Source organism: Choristoneura fumiferana, chromosome 24, assembly GCF_025370935.1.
Source record: "Choristoneura fumiferana chromosome 24, NRCan_CFum_1, whole genome shotgun sequence".
NCBI classification, from domain to species: domain Eukaryota; kingdom Metazoa; phylum Arthropoda; class Insecta; order Lepidoptera; family Tortricidae; genus Choristoneura; species Choristoneura fumiferana.
Genome location: NC_133495.1, coordinates 1,313,030 through 1,335,174, shown reverse-complemented (window position 1 = coordinate 1,335,174; position 22,145 = coordinate 1,313,030). Strand labels below are relative to the sequence as shown.

The window sequence follows — 22,145 nt, the reverse complement described above, 5'->3', positions numbered from 1 at the left end:
ACTAAAAAAAAAACGAAGTCAACTGTCACTGCTGTCACTGTCAAGTAGAATCTAAACTAAAACCGTTTTATTTACTTTGCGATTTTGGTGCGATCAGTGTTTTTTGGATAATTTTAAGACCTCTCAGCACAAACTCAGTACTTTAAAATTTGCCGCATTTCTCCACGACCTTTGCATGATAATTGGACCACGATGGATAGTTTCGAAGACTATTTTGGCTCTGCTTCTTCGACAACGCTGTCTTGCAGTCTCGACGATACGTGGCTTGACTTTTGACCATATTTTCTATTTAAAGCGGCTTCAGTTTTCAATACGAAATGAGTTGAATTGTGCGAGCAGATTCAAGGAACTTGCCACACATGGCTATGAGTCTAGAATATTTTGACACCAGTGATAAGTATGCAATGTTGCCGAAATCAAAGGAGATAAAGCACTCTGTCCCGCACCGGTAAAATGGATGAACGTAAGTACAAAAGTATAATCAATACAGTTTCTTGTCTATTTTTTTACATTACATTTTAGGGCATCAAAAGTTGAATATGTTGCCGGACAAAGTTGTTTGAGAGCACAGAATAACAACATAATTATTACCTATATTGTGACCATTTACATAAGATATCAACTGACAATGTGATTGATGCGACAGGTGATGTTGTTCTGCATTGGCTGGTAAATATTATGATAGAGTAAAATTTCTGTGGTTAGTGAAAACATTATATTATAACTAGCTGTTGCCCGCGACTCTTGTCTACGAAGAATTCGCTTATTGCTTTCCTGCAAGTACTATGTATTTTTCGGGATAAAACTGTGAGATAAAAAGTAGCCTATGTTCTTCCTCGGGACTCCAACTACCTACATAATGAATTTCGCCTAAATCAGTTCAGCGGTTGAAGCATGAAAAGTTAACAGATAGACAGACAGAGTTCCTTTCACGTTATAATATTAAATATAAGTAAGGATTTATAATAATTTTGATCTTTTTTTCAGGTGGATGTAAACACACATTGGTGTTTTTATTTTGGTTGCAAGAAAAAGCCAGTGAAGGAGCATAACCTGTTTTTTCCAAGGACATGCATTTTTCCATAAAAAGAGGCATAGAAGTACCACAAAACTCCTCAATGGTTAATGGAAGAGAATAGAATAGATTTAAGATTTAGCACGGAAATGTAATTTTGAACATGACAATCTCTTAATACAGAAATGTATTTTTAGTTGACAATGCAAGTACAGTCGATAAAAGTACAGTCAGCAAATTTTTTTTCTTAATAATATCATTTTTGGTTTTTATTTGTGTAAGCTTTTATTTTTCCTCACAATACTTTTTGTTGACTATACTTGTCTTGCATTGTCATCTAATCTGTAATCAGTATAAGTCCTGCTAAAATTGCTTAAATTTGTATTCTCATTTGGTTTATAATTATAATACATACATACTCGTACATTGCAAGTCGAATAAAATCTTGTAAAATATGTTCTTTTCACTTATGATTTACATCATCAAAAATAACGAAAAAATGTGCAGAATTTGTAACATTGCTCACAGAGATTTTGATTAGGTTCGATTCCGGTCATGTATGTATTAGAGTCAGACAAAATAAAACGGTTGAATGCCATATATATCCATACTAATATTATAAATGCGAAAGTGTATGTGTTTGTATGTTTCTCCGTCTTTCACGTCGCATTGGAGCGACGGATCGACGTGATTTTGGCATAGAGATTGTTTATGGGCCACAGAGTGATATAGGCTACTTTTTATCCTGGAAAATAAACAGTTCCCGAGAGAACAGCGCGGAACAACCGAATTCCACGCGGCGAAGCGCGGGGCAAAAGCTAGTATATATACACACATCCAGTTCAACTGGTAGAACAAAACAATACAATCTAGGGTCACTGTCACAAGTACAAGTACTAAAAATACAAGTAAATCACCACGGTTTTGTTATAACTTATGATCAATGGTACGCATATTGTTTACACATATAACACACAAGTTAATCAAACCATGGTTGCTTAGGAAATGAAAGTTTAATATGATTGACAGCCCTTTTATAGCCTGCCGGAAAAATCTTTACAGCGCGATTCAGCTTTTCCTTGAGACGAGATAGTGACATCTTTTGATGCAAAAGTAAAACTAAAATCCCGGGTTTAACACATAGTGACCTATAATATTTGTGTTATATTTCCTTGTATTTCTTAGTAGTACTTCTAATGCCTTTATGGGGATGGCACAATATTTAATTTATTAAAAATACGACTTGTTTTTAAATTACCCTTTGCCAGGAATATTATATACATGTTCCAATAAATCAGGTCTTTTGAGACATATGTTTATGCTAAATGTTTTTATGATAATTTGTGTATTTATGAAATAAAACAATATAAATTATTGCATTTTTATTATATTACTCTGCAAATTAACTAAAACCATCTAAAACACATGCAATGCGTTTAGCTTATGCTAAACGTTTTTATGATAATTTGTACATTTATGAAATAAATAAAACATAAATTATTGCATTTTTATTATATTACTCTGCAAATTAACTAAAACTATCTAAAACACATGCAATAAGACAGCTTTGTCTACATTATTTTATGTGGTTATGGTTAATAACAGAGACGCTTTCAAAAATACGGATTCTTTTAATCTTCAAATCACGCATTTCACATGTAACCTCAAGGTCGCTATGACTTTATATGGAATCACCCCCTTTTTAGTAGCCACACAAAGCCACTTCATTCTTTAAATGATTTAGCAGAAACTCTTCCTTCAATACACTTTGAAATAAAGAATATAAACCCATTTGTGCATAAATATTTTTAATGTATAGCATGACTCTTACTGAGACCATGTCCTTTTTATTGTTTTGGTAAAAAAACACGATATCTCTCCCTTCTGTTATGTTCTCCTTTGCTGTGTTTGATGTTGAAGGGCTAGAGGGTTCGTATAATCATGTTGTTGATGAGCAACTTGCAGTGGAAGATGAAGCTGACTTGCACCAAGTCGCTTGTAAAGACTAGGATGCATAAATACGCAGAATTCTGAAAATCTCGTCTGTATTTCATAGACCAACGTACAAAGCATTAGAGAAACATTTCTGTAATGCTCCATTTCAACTCGAATACTGTCGGAGTCGTCTGAATCCATTGTAGGGATACTGTGATTCGAATTTACTCGTAAGGCAGTCCAAATATCAAGCCAAGTGTCGTCGAGACTGCAAGATAGCGTTGTCGAAGAAGCAGAGCCAAAATAGTCGTCGAAACTATCCAATCGTGGTCCAATTATCATGCAAAGGTCGTGGAGAAATGCGGCAAATTTTAAAGTACTGAGTTTGTGCTGAGAGGTCTTTAATAATTATCCAAAAACACTGATCGCACGCACCAAATCGCAAAGTAAATAAAACGGTTTTAGGTTAGATTCTACTTGACAGTGACAGCAGTGACAGTGACTTCGTTTTTTTTTTTACTGTTTCTACTAAGTACTAAGCCCTCAACGGTTCTGCAATTTCAATCTCACAAACGTCATATCGACCACTTAAAAAAATATTTCTAATTAATAAGAGGAAATAAAAAAAAAATAGCTGCAGTTCCTCGATTATTAAGACGTCGACTATCGAAAAAAAATATAATAAGCGCCTCTCCAAAAACTTTACTTAGCCAATTGTACCGTCAACATTTTATTCAAGTTTTCTTTTTCTTTTGTGTATTCAGAACAAAAGTTTTGGCTTTACAAAGAAGATATCAGCGAACTCGAACATAGAATTCAGCCAATAGATAATGTATGTTACCGTTACCACCAATCTTCTTATCTATTCTAACGATTTCTAAAAATAGAGGAATTATTTAGCAAAATTTCAATAATCTGGTAGATTTTTCAATTGCATGAAATATAACTTTTTAAAACATCAATCAGACAGGGGTGCCTCTTCCACATCAATTTACTTTCAACGAGTATTAGTGAAGAAATATGCTTTTTGATTTTATTTTTGAGATGTTATTTGCTTTTAAGAAAGATCAATACGATACTTTAATAAGGCAAGCGTCAAGTGAGTCAGACTAAGGCTAGAGGCATCCCCGACTTCAGACATCATAATTTAGACGAGTGATATCAATCATGAATGAGACTATTTAAGTAGCTAAATCCTACGCCTTCTAAACTACGAAGCTAAAGGCACATGCCTGAACATTGAGATCGATATTGACGGCAGCGATGGCATAGCGCGAGTTTTTTGTTCAGGGCCCTAAATTTACCTACTACATCAATTTGAAACCGGGCCCTTCCTGAATCTATCTCTCTCCTTGAATTTTACCTGAAGCAAAGTTATGTTTCCCAGGCACTGTGTCAGAATCGGAATCATCAACACACATGTGTCTAACATAGTAATGTGCTTTTGCTCTTTGTTTTATTGGTTAAGTTCTAGCCATGTCGCCAACTGCCTATCCTTGTATCCATTAAATATAGGTAGGTACGCCTCTTCTTCCACGCTACGCCTCAAGATATTGTGTAACTTAATTAAACTGAGGGATGGGTGGATCGTTCATAAGTTTAAAGAAGAGGCGGGTGGATCCTTTTCTTTTCCTCCTCGTCTTCGCGACCGACGTCAATGGATGACGGAGAAGGTAGCCCGCACGGCCATTCGAGAGACTCCGCTTCGTGGGTCATGATGTGCTCAGCTTCCACTGGAAAATGAAAGTTCATGTATACATAAAATATTAAAATACATGCATATGTGAAACAACATAGAAGAAACATAAACAAAATGAAGTAAATAGTAATTAATAACGATTAAAATTCGTTCAATTTATTTTTCTCTGAATATGATTGCGTATATCTTTACGTGCAAGTATCATGTCGTGAAGATGGAAGTACAATGTAGGTTAATGGTATTTTAATCAAAAATTTTAACAACCACATATTTTCTAGCTCAAACAAGTTTTTTTTTTTAAAAAAAGAGTGCGGTACTTATATCTGTTTTGATAAGATTCATATTTTATTTTAAATGTTATGATCCTAGTATTTGCTCTTCTAGATCTCGCGTGAATGAGGGAAGACGGATATTCCTAAACTATGTCACATAAATTAGGATAATTATAGACACTTCTCTCCCCTTCCCACACTTATTACCGTGAAAATTGCTCGAATCGAATTGTAATAAAAAATACTTAATCCAAATCGTGTACCATACTATTAGATACTAAATACAATCGTAGATTCTTTGAAAAAACCTCGTATCTCAAATCAATACGTCAACAAAATTAACCCTTACAAGAATCTTTATAGAGTTCACTCAGGAAAATTAACGATTTTGAGATAGGTAGGCACGTGTTTTAGGGTTCCTGAGCCAAAATGGCAACCCTTATAGTTTCGCCATCTGTCTGTCTGTCTGTCTGTCCGTCCGCGGCTTTGCTCAGGGACTATCAATGATTGAAAGCTGTAATTTTGCACGGATATATATATAAAGTATGCGGACAAAATGGTATAATAAAAAATTGTAAATAATTTTTTTTTTAGGGTACCTCTCATAGACGTAAAGTGGGGGTGATATTTTTTTTCCCATCCAAACATATAATGTGGGATATTGTTGGGTAGGTCTTTTTAAACCATTAGGGGTTTGCTAGGAAATCTAAACCGGTGGGTGGAAAAATTTGAAAAAAGTCAGGATGGTAGTAAGTATATGGATTCGATTTGTAGCATTCGAACATGGCGGATGTAGACGATATCTAATTTTGGTATTTCTGCTTCTTTGGCTTAGTTGAAGTATAATTTTGATAGTGTTTTATGCGGCGATTAACCTTAACAGTGAACAGTGATCACAAAATTCTATATTGCTCTCGTGTCTGACATTTTTTAATGCGCAAGTGGTCTCCGTGTGGTTTCTGGATTTTTGCTATCAAGTTGCAAAAACTACAATCACCGTACAACATGCATAAGAAGAATATATTTATCTTTAGTTTAACTGACATTGGCCCAAGCCTTATGGCCGCCATTAAGAGGAATAGTAAGTATATCAAACTTTCAAGGAAAACTATAACGGCTAAGTTTGCTTGAGAATTATTAGTAGTTTAAGACTAAATAGCAGCCTAAGGTATAAAATATACCTAAACTATGGAAGATTCTGTATAAAATACGAAATCATTAAAAAAATATTACTTAATTTTTCGTAATGGCTACGGAACCCTATTTCGGGCGTGTCCGACACGGTCTTGGCCGGTTTTTTTAAAGTAGTGATGGTACACATTTCTGTTGTGATGGTACACATTATGTAGTGTTTGTTGTACCAACATTTTTTCTCTAGCTTTTAAGTATTTTATTATCTGGCTGGTTTATACTCACTTCTGATCCTGTGGACTTTGTTGCCATAGGCGAGATCCCAATAATAAAGTGTCAGAAAAGACAAGGGTATTAGTGGCATCAAGAGATACTGTCTCTTTGTTCTCCTGAAACTGTTATCGAAAAAGGTGGTAAAATTCATGCAATCACATTTATGCTAAAAACCATGCCAAATATTAGCTTAGAAAGTGATCAAGTAAAAAAATATGTGGCCACTACAAATACCTAAAGTACAATTCAATAGAATCTGTCAATTTTCTACATATTTAAGACACCCTATCGTGGGCACACTTGATTATATATGTCCCTGTTGTTGCAATTATCATCTAAAAGGAATCGAAAAAGAATAATAGTCACATTACAAAGCCTTAGGCAGCCCGGTGTTTATATTAGTAGGCTGGAAGTGTCTACAGGATTGTCAGATTCTATTGAATTGGAGTTTAGTACACAACACGCTTACTATTGCAGCGTAAACGCTATATTCATTAAATGAAAATTTGATTGTACCTAAAACACAAAAATGGGCTGAATTTTGCGTGTAGCGTCTAATATTTATGATATGATAACTAAACACAAACACATATCTTAAGATCTTTTTTTTTAATTATAATGCTACTGGAGTAGCCTACATGTAAATTTGAAGTTTAGGGCTTACTTACGAAGAACAAACACTAATGTGTGTTAGAGAAAACTATTTCGATAGCCCGCCAAAAGAGCACACAAATATTATATAGGTACATTTATTGAACAGTCTATTGATATTTTTTAAATGATTTTCGCGCCGAATATGTAGTTGTTATAAAATGTAAGTTAAAAATATTTTGAGTATCAGAAATATAAAAATGTAATAAATAAAATAGTTAGTGAAACATGCTCATTAGCCGGAAAGTATTAGTCAAATGTAATTACATTATCAAGTAATACCTCCCGAGCCTGTAAAAAAATTTAAATGAAATCAATTTATTATTGCGTTTCACTTAAGTGAATTCACTTTTATTTATTAATAATATTATTTCACATCAAAGAGCGTCTACTTTTAGATTGTTAACAATAAGCACAAACCCCGTAAATAGTCCAGTAGCTGTTGTAATAGAAAATACAGTCAGCCAAAGGCAAGTGTCCCTGTTTTTAGCAATTTGCAGTGCCATTTGTCGTTCTTGCATTTGATATTGCAATTGGATTTGTCTTTCCATCTGAAAAATACGAAATGCATTTTTTATGACCTACTTCGGTAGTTATAGCCTACATTCGCTTTAACAAATTGAACTTATACTGACCTTAATCTTGTTAATAGTTTGGATAAATTCCTGATTCTTTTTAAAATTCTCTTCCATATTAACTGTGAAATAATTCCCCATTTTGATGTTTTAAGTCAACGGTTTAAAGTTATTTAAATAAGAAAAACAAGATAAGATCCAACGCCCTACTTTTGTTGCTCCGAATGACACTATAACATAACGCTACCTACTCTTTGCTATAACGGTTATCAGCTGATAGTTGTCAAAACAAGGGCATCTCTATTGATCAGTCCGTGTCGTTAACCAGTTTAACGTATTATAACGAAACATCGTTTCTACAAAGTCAGATTATCAAAGTAGATAATACCTTTCTTTTGCTTTTCATGCTGTTTTAATTTTTAATTACAATTTATAATCGATAATTTTTTTCGATTGTGTCTAATCAATCGTTTAAATGTATGTATGCAACACTATCATCGTACTGTCAAACAAACGTCAAATAATTCCCGCCAAAATTGCGAGCGAGCGAGAGCGAGGCTAATGAAATGAATGTTGTGTTGTGAGTAGTTGTGTTGTTAGCGTAGCGTACTGCATTGTATTATAAAGAAATAATATTGTTGGTCAAAATGGGTATCCTAGGCTTATCTAAACTTATAGCTGACATAGCTCCGCAGGCTGTAAAAGAAATGGAGATCAAAAATTACTTCGGTGAGCATGAATAACCGTTGTGAAAATAACCTAAATTGTGCTGCATTTACTTACGATATATTTATTGTTTTAGGTCGAAAAATCGCTATTGATGCATCTATGAGCCTGTATCAGTTTTTAATTGCAGTGAGAAGTGAAGGTGAGTGTTCTTCTTGTTATTTATCTATCAGCAATATTTATTTGTGCTAGTAGTGTAGTACTCACTTGTAGGAAAGTACTGTCATAGTAAACTGAACTCGCTTGTGTTTTTTGTGTGTAAATAAATAATTAAATAATTCCAGGGGCGCAGTTGACATCTGTTGATGGAGAAACAACATCTCACTTGATGGGAACTTTCTACCGTACCATCAGGCTGGTTGAGAATGGAATCAAGCCCGTGTATGTGTTTGATGGGAAACCCCCTGAACTAAAGTCGCACCAGCTGAACAAGCGGGCTGAGAGGAGAGAGGAGGCCGAAAAAGAACTGCAGAAGGCTACCGAAGCTGGTAATTATTTTGAGCAGAAAAAAAACTATTGAGTAACTTATAGCTACTTATTCTTTGCACCATTACATCATATTGGTTAGTATTTTTTTTTAAATAACAAGACTAGATCAACTATTTAATTCTAGATTTTTTTAAGATTTGTGTTACTTGTAAATTAACACTATTTTACCAGTATTATAATAACAACAATATTATATTAATAGCTAGGTAAAAGTTTGTAATTCACTTTTTTGGTTGATTTGGTTGCGGTGAAAATACTTAAATCACTAATTAAGATATGGTTGTAGTAGTCTAGTGGTATGGCCTATGGTCTCAAGCAGATGCCAGACTTGCACCCTTTTAGTTTTTGGAATTTATGTGTAAGATTACATTAGAAATTATAATTATTTGTTGCTTAGTACCACCCCATAACACAAGCTTTGCTTAGCTTACTTTGGGATTAGATCAATTGGTGTGAATTGTCCTATGATATTTATTTTTTATTTATTGATCATTACTCCACCAGGTGACCAGGCCTCAATAGAGAAATTCAACCGTCGCCTTGTAAAAGTCACCAAGCAGCATGGTGAGGAGGCCCGGGAGCTGCTCAAACTGATGGGCATCCCTGTAGTGGAGGCTCCGTGCGAGGCTGAGGCGCAGTGCGCTGCATTAGTAAGTGGAATGCTACTGACTACTAACTGATATCTTAAATGCCAAAGTTAGTGTATTTGTTTCACTTTCACACTAAAATAGTTGGATGGATTTGGATGAAATTTAATTTGGTTGTCTATTTTTATCCGTATATTGATATGCGTAGATTGCAATAGAATTATTTTTGTTTTTGGTGGAGTGTATCCTGAACAAAGATAGCTGTGAGATGTATTTAATTGGATTTGGATTGATTTGGATTTTTTCAATGGGGCATGGGGCAAAAATATGCCTGCCATAAGGACCCTTTTGCTATGGATTATCACATATTATTGTGAGTTGTCTGGTATTGGAAGATGCAATATGAATATAAAGATTCATCAAGCACTTCCTTGGAGCCAGAGAATCTGGGCATAGCAGGAGAAAGGTGTGATGAATTTGGTCATCGAGTATTCCAAAGAGGCTGGTATTCACACAGGCAGTCACACAGGTGCACTTAAGCCTCGAAAAAAAAATAGAAAAGAAATCTCTTTTTCCGCCATGTGTGTGTTCCCGATTGGTGGATTCTTTGTCCTTTTATTTGACTCCTCATTTCTCACAAATTATGGTCAAATCAACATCCATGATTGCTTCTCATCAGATGTCCTGCCTGCTTGTTCTCCCCTCTTATATAATAATAATATAGCCTTTTCTATTTTTGTGTATGTTGTCATAAAATGTCCCTCAGTTTGGTGTGTCTTTTGACATAGGCCTCCTCCAACTGCTGCCATTGCACTCTGTCAGCTACAACTCTAGTCCAGGCTTAGGCGGAAATCATCTTCCCATCTTCTTATTGGACGTCCGCATTGTCTGTTTCCATCTCTTGGGTACCAGAGTGTTACGTGCTTGCTCCATTTATCTTTTCCTCTCTGATATATCTTTTTTTATAAGAGTCGATATAAGTTTTCTTTTCTCAGGTAAAGGCTGGCAAAGTGTTTGCAACAGCGACTGAAGACATGGACGCGTTGACGTTTGGTGCTAATGTACTGTTGCGCCATCTCACGTTCTCTGAGGCGAGGAAGATGCCCGTGCAAGAGATACATCTGGACAAAGTGCTCGACGGACTGGCTCTCAAGCAGAACGAGGTGAGACAGTGTGTGTAATATGAGCAAATAATTAAAACATAGATCCTCCTCGTCAAACTGAACAATATTAGTTCAGCGACTTTTTAAAATAATGCAGTGTTTGAATCTTCCTTTTTTCATACAAATTAAATACTGCTAACAATGTACGCCATCCTAGCACAGAATGGGGCCATCCATAAAGTAAGTCACACTAGTTTATATTTGTACCTGTCCCCTCATGTTGATCAAACCACTAGGTCACCACGGTTTTCAGACGTGTTGGTGTTCAATAAAGAGTTATTGTATTGTATTATAATTTATGCCCTATTAACATACAAACATTTTGTCCAGTTCATAGACCTCTGCATCCTCCTGGGCTGTGACTACTGCGGCTCGATCCGCGGCATCGGCCCCAAGCGCGCCATCGAGCTGATCCGCCAGCACCGCTCCCTCGACGAAATCCTCAAGAACATCGACACCGCTAAGTACCCGCCACCAGAGAATTGGGACTTCGAGCAGGCCCGGAGGCTGTTCGTGGAGCCTGATGTCAAAGACGCCAAGGATATTGAGGTAATAGAGTCCACATCTGCCTCATATATGGCCTGGGGTGACACTCTTTCCCGGCCCGGATAATACCGACATGGAAATACCGACCCTGTTTTTTGTGTACCTACACGCCCATAGAAACTGACATGAGCTTCTATGTGCATGTATACGAAAAACAGTGTCGGCATTTCCATGCCGGTATTATCCGGGCCGGGAAAGAGTGTCACCCTCTGGCCTGTATACGTCTCACTGGGTACAGGCCTCTAAGAATGAGAAGGCCGAGGCTGTAGTTTGAGAACTTCACAGAAATTGATAGAATTGCATTGCAGTGACATGCAGGTTTAAACAAGATGTTGTCCTTCAATGAAGCTTGTAGTAAAATTTCACATGTAATTTAGCATGCAAATTTTGAAAAATTCTCAAACCCACAAACCTCAGCTTGAGAGGTCATAAGTCGAACTAGGCTGCCACGGCTTGTATCAACCATCCACCTACACCCACCTATTGTAAAAGTTCTTCATCCTCTCGTAGTAAATAATTCTTATCAATAATGTATCTACCCACGTGAGTCGATACAATACGGACAGCCAGTTGCATGCTATGCCACAGGAGTGAAAGTCAAATGAAGGCTTTTGAATTTAATCCAACTTGGATGGTACATTTATCTTCTAGATCAAATGGACAGATCCCGATGAGGAAGGGCTTGTCAAATTCCTGTGTGGAGACAAGCAGTTCAACGAGGAAAGAGTCCGGAATGGAGCCAAGAAACTCATGAAGGCCAGGTCTACAACAACACAAGGCAGACTCGATGGATTCTTCAAGGTATTATTGAAAAATATCATTCACTCATTCAATTCATTCACGCGAACTCTCGCCACATACACGCTATGAAGAAAACGCAAGCGCCGCCGTTCGCTTACAGTCGCGTCCGGGCCGTTATAATTAAGTAAACCTGGGTCTCCAACTGAGCGAGCCGCCGCGCGAAGCGAGCGCACGAGGCATGATTTTGTTACAGGATACAGGGTTCAAAATCGCACCGAAAATGGCTGCCGCGCGAGGCGGCTCGCTCACTGGAGACTCGGCTTTATGCTACTGCTCATACATAAAATTTAAAAACTGATTTTTCAACCAAAATTTTATTACCACGTTTAAATTGAAAATATAAAATATAATAATAATGGTTTTGTCCTAAGGTATCAACTACTCCAAACCCTAAACGCAAGGCTGAAGAAGCGAAGAAAAACTCCGTCAACAAGAAAGCGAAGACTGGCGGCGGGAGGGGGAGGAAGCCTAAATAAAGCTACCTCAATATTTAGTTGTTGAGTATTTACTAAGCGTGGGTCATACTGACTTGTAATAAGGTCCTTTTCTCGAAGCAGTTCAGGCCATTTTCGACCTTAATGACTTACGTATCAGATATCAAACAAGAATGAAGTATATCTATATCCTGACAAGTTCGTATTTAACACTCGGCAGAACCCTGTCGCAGGGAGGTTCTGCTGCCCTTATCTTTTTTTTTTAATTGCAACAGGGTTCTACAGAGTGTCCCGCACAAACTTGTCAAGATATAGGGTAAATCGACAATCGCTGGCCACCATTCAATAACTGGCCACCTTATACTAAAATGAATTCTGGTCACCTATAAATAGAATTTATTTTTAGTAGGTATAAGGTGTTAATTACTCACCACCCTTCAATAATTGCCCACCTTTTATAGATAGTTGTTGTGAACGAGAGTTGAAGTGAATGATTTGATTACACACACAGCTACAAAATGTCGTACAATAACAGCAGGATTTTGAAATTTACTTGTTCATTCCATTCAGTCTCCTTTTGTGCAATCCGTTATTTTTTAGCTGTGTGTGTAATCCATTCACTTAAACTCTCGTGGCACTATCTATACTATTATGAATTATGGTCACCTATAAAATATCTATAAGTATAAGGTGGCCAGTAATTGAAAGGTGGCCAGTAATAGCCGATTTACCCTAGTCTCGTTGGCTTTGCTTTAGGTCTTTTATAAATTGTGACATTCGACCAATTTTTTTATGACTTAACGGCAGGTACTGTTTAAAATAAAAACGTCTCACTCGGATTTAATTGTATTTTTAATAATAAAGAATAAGCTTTAATATTTTTATTTTATTTTATCTAATACCGTTAAACGAGGAATTCTTGTATATATTTCGGGGATCTCGGAAACAGCTCCAACGATTTCGATGAAATTTGGTATTTAGGGGTTTTCGGGGATGAAAAATCCATTTAGCTTGGTCTTATATCTGGGAACACGCTTGTTATCCAGTTTTAGCCCGAGCGAAGATCGGTCACCCAGGTACTTATGTATTATTTCAGCCAGGTCAAGTTCGTCTTGAAACAAAAAAATATATTTTTAAACAGTGTTTTATTTATAAATATTAAATATTACTAACATACATTAAAGAAACACTTCTAGATATCTTAGTGTAAAATACGTTATTTGTTAAAAAGTCGTACACGATTCTACTTTTCCGTTGTTGCAACAGGCATCTATGTAATACTTCATATAATTGATATGATAAAATCAAGAATAGTGTCTAAATAAATATCGATATAAAAATAAATATTTTAAATAATCTTCACAAATATACGCTGTAAATATTGTAAATTAAAAGCTTTTTGAACAAGAATAAGTACATTCTAAAAACATCTATAGCAGTAGCATAACACCTACACCTAAATGAGAAATCGTCGCATAGCATAGACAATATACGATGTAATGGCCGCCTTACACCATAGACAAGCATTTTTTTTTAAATCAGATTCCAATTTTTCTTAAATTTATAATGCAACGAAATTTTCGTAATATTCCGTGCTAATCAATCAGATGCAATGATATTAACTTGTGATCGATCGGTTCAGAAAATTCTGATGTTCAAAAGAAATACATTAATTAAATTAGGTACTGTACATGTAAACTTGAGATTTGTTTTTTGGAATCTTTTTGTATTTTTTATTTCAATTCCAAATTTTTTGTTACTTTTACGGTCATCCCGTAAAACCCATATCGAAAATACAAAACTGATTAGGTAGTGGTATAGCACGTGGCACGGAATACCGAGAACCTGGGTTCGATTACCAGCGCTGGTCTTATTTTTCTGGTTTTTCTATGCATCTAAATTTCAGTTTGTATTTTCTACATGTAAACTTGGTTAAACCTACCAAAATTTCCGAAAAAATAAAAACTAAACTTGATCCCTACATTATGGCTCCAGTTCATACAAGTTATCATAATAAAGCAGCAATGCAACAAAATCACGTACATACAATCTCAACAACCTGATATTATTAATGCTTGTGACTTGCTTATGTTTAATTTAATTTGCAGTAAAATTGATTACCCAACCAACAATATTGCAGTTAAACTACATATCGTCAAGCACTACTCTTAAAAAAACTCGTAGCTCAAAATAGATAATTTTTCTGAGTGAACTTTATACACATTACATTAAGGTTAAATTTTGTTGACATATTGATTTTAGATAAGAGATTTTTTTAAAGTAGTGACGATATTTCTTTCGGCATGTTATGTGAACGATAGACTAGTAAAAGCTAAACACGATAAACTGTACCAAAGAGAACCTCCTGATCTTTAGAAGTCCATATGTTAAATTAGTACTGTTCATACGTATTCATTCATGCCTTGGTTTATGCTTAATCTACTGACAATGATCAAGTATCCTTAAGCGAAATTTTCCTTCAAGAAGTTGATAAGTCCATTGGTGGAGCCATCGTGTGACTTCACAGGGGTAGAGTCTGCGAGCTCGGGTTCAATGGCCTTAGCCAGCTGTTTGCCCAACTCGACGCCCCATTGATCGAAGGAGTTGATGTCCCAGATTACGCCTTGGGTGAAGATCTTGTGTTCGTACATAGCTGAAACGACACACAATACAATGACTTTATTGAACTCCACGTGTATTATATTCGCATTTACGTCGCAATAGGGTAGTATAGGGAAATATATCTACCAAATATCATGTTTAAGGTGTTTATCATGTGTGTTTAGGGTGTGCAGAACGTTTTATCGGCACTTATAGTTGAACTTATGCTGTAAGCTAGCGGTACGCGCTCTCCACGCTCTATCTCAAAGACTACTAGAATCATTAGAGCTATAGGTAAAAGTCTAAAAGACTTAAGATGACCTAGTGCACAGAATGAGGGCTATCGCGAATGAATTCGCCACTAGAGGCGCTAGTGTAGCGTGAGGTCTCCGAAATGTCAAATCTCATAGTTTTTGGGTGAGCTACGCGGGTTTTATTTATAATTAGAATAATTTCGTGAATATTTTTGCAATATCTGAAATTAATTATGGCCAAATATGCGTTCCGGGGCAATGAATGTCTGTGTTTTGAGACAGTTTTGGCTTTCGGAAACCTTTGTCTCCTTTTTTCCGAACAAAACGGGACTATGCAACACTGTGGCATGCTCGATATTTTTATGGTACGGTTTTAAGGTGTATTAAATATGATTTAATCTAAACTTTGTTTTCACGCCCGTAATAACAGACTTTGAAAGCCATACTTAAAAACCTCACGCAACAGTGCGCCATCTAGTGAGACAAAAAACGATATCCCTCATTGATACGGGACTTCATTCATCACAGGTCATTTTTCAAATATGGAACGTCGACTTATCTAAAAGGACACGTTACTACTACATTACATCTAAGTTTTTTACCTATACAGACTTGATATTTGGCAGATATATTTCTTGACGGACATAGAGGTGTAAGGAGTTTTCGAAAATTCCCGTGGGATACTGGATATAAATGGATAATATTTTAGTTTTAAGGTTGCTCTATCTCCGTAACTACGTATTAGAGACTTCAAATTTGTCATGCAATTAAGTAGTTGTTAGAGTAAAAACTATTATAATGATTACTCAAAATTCGAAAGTGTTTCGAGGATGCGAAAGTCCTGACAGAGACAGACGCCGCGAGACAGGTTAATGAATAAAAGCTTGTGGAAACTTACCAATGAGGGCTCCAAGCGTGAAAGGCGTGAGTTTCCTCACTACGATTGAGTTGGTGGGCCGGTTGCCCTTAAACACCTTGTGGGGCAGGATCTTGGCCACAGCTTCTGGAGCCATTCCGGACTTCTCCAGCTCCGCCTTCGCCTGGTGATAAAGGGTCATTTGGGTTTTGATATGTTTTGACTTTACATTTGTTCTCACTCAGTTTCAGACTTTTTGACGCCGATGTCTGTCTCTGGCATTGTAGCTTTGTAACGTATGGACTTATTTCGATGCGGTTTTTTACGTGAAAGCGAGATCGAGAATTTTTTTTAGGATACCTCCCATAGACGTAAAGTGGGGGTGGTTTTTTTTTTCTCATCCAACCCTATAGTGTGGGCTATCGTTGTATAGGTCTTTTAAATAGAGTTTTTTTATAGGGGTTTGCTAAGACAATTTTTCGATTCAGCGATTTGTTTAAAGTGCAAATTTTCATTAAAATCGAGCGTCCCTCCCTCTAAAATCTAAACCGGTGGGTGAAAAAAATTTAAAAAAAAAACAGAATGGTAGTAAGTATATCAAACTTTCAAGGAAAACTATAATGGTTAAGTTTGCTTGAGAAAACTATGGAAGACTCCGTATAAAATACGAAATTCTTAGAAAAATATTACTTAATTTTTTCCTAATGGCTACGGAACCCTATTTTGGGCGTGTCCGACACGCTCTTGGCCGGTTTTTTTATCAAGACTGAGGCGATTCATTGACCACATGGGTTTACTGTTATAATAAACCTTATCAGCCTTATTAATAAAAAACATCTAATTCGAATTTAATCCGAACTTACACTTGGACTAGTTACTCCATGACTAAATAAGTATTAAGTCAGTTTTAAAATTTGTATTAATAAACATGGACTAGCGAGGTATTAGTTAAACATTTCTTAAACCTAGCCTTATGACGTAAAAAATGGCAACCCAGCGTGAGAAAAAAATAAAAGAATGAGTCATTGAACGAACGAGGAATGAACCATAGAAAAAAAACAAGAAATGTCTTTAATCTGTGGTATAAACCCACATCCGAAGTAGAAAATAACCAAATATAACATGCGCCGAGCATGGCGCTGTTATGTAGTGTATCTCGCTCACTCTTGTCATAGTCACAATAGTGTGAGTGTAGTGGTAATTAGTTCTGGCGCTGGCCACCAGAACATGTATATTTGCATTGTCAGATGGCTACTACGAAACTCGCAAATCGAAGTTCGTATTGCACCGTCCCTTTCACTCGCGTATTAAATGACATAAGCATTAGCGGGACGGCAACATTACGAAGTTCGAGTTTTGCACTTCGTGGTATAGGGCCAGCATAGATTGTCAGCCTTTTTGAAAACGGTTCATTGTTGTTTATTACGGGAATAATACTGAAACTGAAACTATTGAATAAAGATCGCATGTTAAGTAAAGACTTGACGAACTTGTTGTGGATTAGTAGTACCTTTTTGTAATTTGTTTATTCCTTTTTTTTATTATTGTTTTAAATGTTTTAATACACGTTAAAAATAATTTAGTAAAAACGAAGATATCACGTGATAGTAAAGTCATTTTAACTTACTTCTCCACGGCCCCACTCTCTGTGGCAGTTAAGAGCGTGCAAACGAAAAATTGCCCATTCAGCGATTTTGAGGTTTTTCAAATGCCTTATTAATGTCTAAATGCTTACGTTTTTTAAGGGAAAAAACTAATGTAACATATAGATAAACTCTTATTCTGATGTATAGCGGTAATTTCCATTTATTTCCGTCAGCGATTTTTTTTTGCCAAATATTTTGTTAGTGAGGTTTTACAAAAATACGCGTCAGAGCTGTCTTTCATGTGAAATATTTCCATTATAACCCACCACAAACAGTGTAACTTTAGTATTTTATAATAGGAAATATAGTCTTTAAGACATAGGGTCATCATATGTATCAAAATATTAGTTATTATTATTCAAATACCATTCTTCAAAAAGTCTAAATCGGTCTACTTCATCATTTTTTATCTCATTTGTTGTGATGTATTTGCCAATAAAACAATTTTATTATAAATCTACAGAAATGTTTAGTCTGTAATATTTTTTTCAGCGCTTAATAATAGCTCATTTAATTTTGTCAATTTCTAAACTTGGGTCCTAAATCGATTATATAACCGCGCGCGTTAATAGTTACGACTCAGAAAGCGCCGGGCTCTCCAAGGAACGGACGTATCGCTCTGCGCTCTCCGCAAGGTTATCAACCTTTACTGCAACCACCCGATAGTTATAGCGTGTCCGCAATTGCTTGATACTTGATAAAGTAATTTTACATGTTAAAATTAAATGTTTTAAATTTTCGCAATTTTCACTCAAACTAATACGGGTAAATGCATTTTACATTTCACAAGCATTTATTTAACTTGCCATATTAGTATGTATGTTAGTATGTAGTTGTGTAAGTATTAACTAAATTTGACCCACTTCCCGATTTTTGATTGAGATGAAACTTTGCGTGCATGTGTGAATAAAAATAACAATGTAATATTATATTATGACATGAAGCTGATCTGATGATGGAGCTGGAAGGTAACCACAAGAACTCTGTAATAAACGACATAACCCCATCGAGTTTGGGCTCATTAGATTTGGTCTTGACGAGTCCTAGGTGGTAACCAGGGACAAAGGTACAGTCAGCAAAAAAATATTTTATTAAAAAAATTAAATGTAACTTAAAGTTATTACAGCTTTATTTAATTTGCCCTGTTAGTATGTTTGTTAGTATGATAGTGAGTATGATATAAAAGTAAATAAAATCTTGTTGTACAGTAAAAGTCTATATTCTTAGATATGGGCAATAAACGAAAATCATTTGGGATGAAAAAAACACAGTACTGTTAACACAGTATGAGCTGCTTAGAAAAAGGTTATTCATCATTATTAATTACCATTACTGTAAATCCAAGATAGAAATCTAGTTCCATAATATATTTTTTTTGTTAAATTCACTCCAAATCGGAATTAAAGTTACTGTAAAATTACTGTTTTTGGTTTTAAATAGCATTTTTATCAGGTACTAACTAGCATGTTATATTAATTCCGTATTCGGAAATTACCCCCCCTCCCCGGCCCTGTTAGGACGACACCTTCAAGCGCGAATGTGTCTTTAAACTACCTACACCGACAATAGAGAAGCAAAGTAGCCTATCATTTCTACATCAAAATATAAATCGCTTCACTGGCAAAATATTAGATTTAGAATTACTCTCTGAAAAGTTAAACTTAGATATTATCTGCTTAACAGAAACCTGGCTAAAAAAAGATTCAATGCAATTTAATGTACATAATTATGCAATAGCCAGCGCCTTCTGCAGAGAATCTGCAGCAGGTGGCGGGTCTCTCATATTAGTCAAAAATGGTTTAAAGTTCAAAGAACGCAAAGACCTGTCCAGCCTTTCTGTTGAACGTGTATGCGAGATCGCTTCTGCGGAAACGGAACAGTATTTAATTTTATGTATATATAGACCACAAACTCGAGTATTCCTTTGTTTATAAATACTATGGAAGAAGTTCTAAGGAAATCAGTAAAACGTAATAAAGCGCTGGTGGTCTGCGGGGACTTTAATATCGATATTTTATCACAATCCGTTGAAAAAGACCAGTTTATTTCCGTTTTAAAATCTTTTAATTTAAATTTCTTATTTAATGAACCCACCAGAGTCACAACCACTTCGGCCACATGTATTGACAAACATTTGGTTAACTTGTAAGTATTTAGAAAAAGCTGTTATCAGTGGAGTACGATCGGATCACAAAGCTCAAACAGTGAAGTTACCTCGGGCTAGGGGCGGTGTTAATCAAACCATAGAAATTAGGCCGTTGAACAAACAAAGACTTGACCGTCTCAAAACAAACATCGCGCAAAAAGTAAACAATTTAAAAGTAAATACTAAAAATCCAAACGAAAATTTCAAGATATTGTTAAATACTGTATGCGAGGAATACGATAAAACGTGTAGTAAAAAACGTATTAAAATAGGAAACAAACTATCATTCAATGAATGGGCTACACCCGGAATACGTAGGAGTAGGGACGTCTTATATGATCTTTATGATAAGAAATCGTGTACCACTGATGAACGTTTCCACCAGTATGTCAGGGATTATTCAAAATTATTCAAAATTATATGCAATAAAGCAAAAGCAGCCCATGTAACTAATAAAATTAAGTCCTCTGATGATAAAATTAAAACAGTTTGGAAAATTATAAATACTGAAACCGGTCGACGTAAGAACGCGGAGTCCTCTATATCGTTAAAGATTAACAACGTATTAGAAACGGACGCGGTTAAAGTAGCTAACGAGTTTAATACCTACTTCTCTAAAATCCCCATCGAAACGACAAAATGTCTCGCGTCTTCCTCAAAGTTAGCTGAATCGCTCTTAAAACAAAATGTATCTATTCCAAACTTAAGTAATTTTAAATTCACGCATGTCTCTCCTGTGACATCATTAAGACTTTTAGATTATTGAAAGTAAAAAAAACGGAAGACTTGTGGGGCGTCTCAGTTAAGGTTCTACATTCCATTTTAGATGTCGTTGCTCCAACTTTAGCATTTATATTTAATAGCTGTATAGATGAAGGCGTATTTCCAGATTTGATGAAATATAGTAAAGTAGTTCCTATTTTTCAAATCAGGTGATAAAGATAATCCCTCTGATTATCGTCCTGTGTCCATCCTATCAGCGTTTAGCAAAATATTCGAAAAAATAATGCTGACGCAAATGATCTCGCATTTTAATACCCATAAAATCATGCATCCACAGCAGTTCGGATTCACAAAAGCAGGTCTACTACAGACGCGGGTCATAGTTTAGTTAAATTCATATTGCAAGCTTGGGAGGAATCACATGACGCTATAGGTGTATTCTGCGACCTTTCGAAAGCTTTTGATTGTGTGGATCATGATACTTTAATTTGTAAGTTAAATTTTTATGGCATTCGTGGCCTCGCTTTAGAACTCATTAAATCTTACCTCACACAAGAAAGCAAAAGGTAGCGATTAACGGAACGGTATCGGGAGGGATCTGTGGTCGAAATGGGAGTGCCTCAAGGATCCATTCTTGCCCCATTCCTGTATCTTATTTATGTAAATGACCTTACTTATATGGTAAGCCAAAAGTCGGGTATAGTTATGTTTGCTGACGACACGTCTTTACTGTTCAAGGTTAGTAGAAAAGATACCGACTTCATTGAGCCCAATGAAACCCTGTCCGTGATATCCGCATGGTTTGCTGCCAATAATTTGTTACTAAATCCTAAGAAAACTAAATGTATTAAATTCTCGTTGATAAATTCATCTAGCTCGAATTCAGTTTCTAATATAAAGTTAAATGGTCAAACTATTGAATTTGTAAAATCAACAGTATTTTTAGGAATAACGCTCGATTCTAAACTACAGTGGGGACTCACGTCACAGCAATCGCGGGGTAGATTGAGCTCTGCTGCTTTTGCAGTTTGGAAAATACGGCAGCTAACCGATGTGGCGACGGCACGGTTGGTGTATTTTGCTTACTTTAATAGCATTATTTCGTACGGCCTTATTTTATGGGGATCTGCTGCAGACATTGAGTCAATTTTTATCTTACAAAAGAGAGCAATTAGAGCAATTTATATTTGAAGACGCGTGAATCTTTAAGATCTTTTTTTAAGGAAACAGATATCCTAACCCTGCCGTCGCTTTATGTTTTTGAAATAATCATGTATGTTAGAAAAGAACATATGTGATTTTCCCACTAACGTCGATAAGCCAAAGGCTACTAGAAACACAGGGAAGCTTAAAGTTCCATCTTACAGACTGGCTAAAACCAAAAAGTCTTTTCTGGGAAATTGCATACGTTTTTATAATAAAATTCCAAAAAATATTACAAATGAAACGGATACAAAATTCAGATCTATTGTCAAGAAGACATTAATATCAAAGGCGTATTATAAAGTTAATGATTATATCATGGACAGGGATATTTGGAAATAATTCCGATCCGCATTAGCGATCCCTTCAAATAGCGAACCTACTGTGTTAAAAATAAAGTTGTGTTAAATTACTTGGAT

The 22,145-nt window shown here is 35.7% G+C and overlaps 3 protein-coding genes across 4 annotated transcripts in view; 1 reads left to right on the top strand and 2 right to left on the bottom strand.

The window, feature by feature from the left end:
- Positions 1-3,974: 3,974 nt before the first annotated feature.
- Positions 3,975-7,853, bottom strand: LOC141441601 (plasminogen receptor (KT)). 2 transcript variants are annotated; one of them, XM_074106386.1, is made up of 5 exons: positions 7,612-7,853; positions 7,397-7,527; positions 7,244-7,267; positions 6,338-6,447; positions 3,975-4,683 (listed from the first exon to the last, which is right to left on the bottom strand). In XM_074106386.1, the coding sequence occupies exons 1-5, from the start codon at positions 7,690-7,692 to the stop codon at positions 4,550-4,552; spliced, it is 480 nt and encodes a 159-aa protein (XP_073962487.1). In that variant the 5' UTR covers positions 7,693-7,853; the 3' UTR covers positions 3,975-4,549. The 2 variants fall into 2 exon arrangements, with proteins under 2 accessions (XP_073962487.1, XP_073962489.1); XM_074106388.1 differs by lacking the exon at positions 7,244-7,267 and having other exon boundaries at positions 7,612-7,843.
- Positions 7,854-8,074: 221 nt separating this feature from the next.
- Positions 8,075-13,710, top strand: Fen1 (Flap structure-specific endonuclease 1). The gene is made up of 8 exons (XM_074106385.1): positions 8,075-8,280; positions 8,354-8,419; positions 8,562-8,765; positions 9,271-9,416; positions 10,349-10,516; positions 10,847-11,065; positions 11,714-11,863; positions 12,235-13,710. The coding sequence occupies exons 1-8, from the start codon at positions 8,199-8,201 to the stop codon at positions 12,337-12,339; spliced, it is 1,140 nt and encodes a 379-aa protein (XP_073962486.1). The 5' UTR covers positions 8,075-8,198; the 3' UTR covers positions 12,340-13,710.
- Positions 13,711-14,018: 308 nt separating this feature from the next.
- Positions 14,019-22,145, bottom strand: part of Pgi (glucose-6-phosphate isomerase) — a 20,757-nt gene continuing 12,630 nt past the window's right edge. Inside the window, exons 11-12 of the mRNA XM_074106384.1 lie at positions 16,051-16,192; positions 14,019-14,950 (exon numbers count right to left, since the gene is read on the bottom strand). Coding sequence (XP_073962485.1) covers positions 14,760-14,950; positions 16,051-16,192 — 333 coding nt within the window. The 3' untranslated portion in view covers positions 14,019-14,759. The remainder of the gene's footprint in view (positions 14,951-16,050; positions 16,193-22,145) is intronic.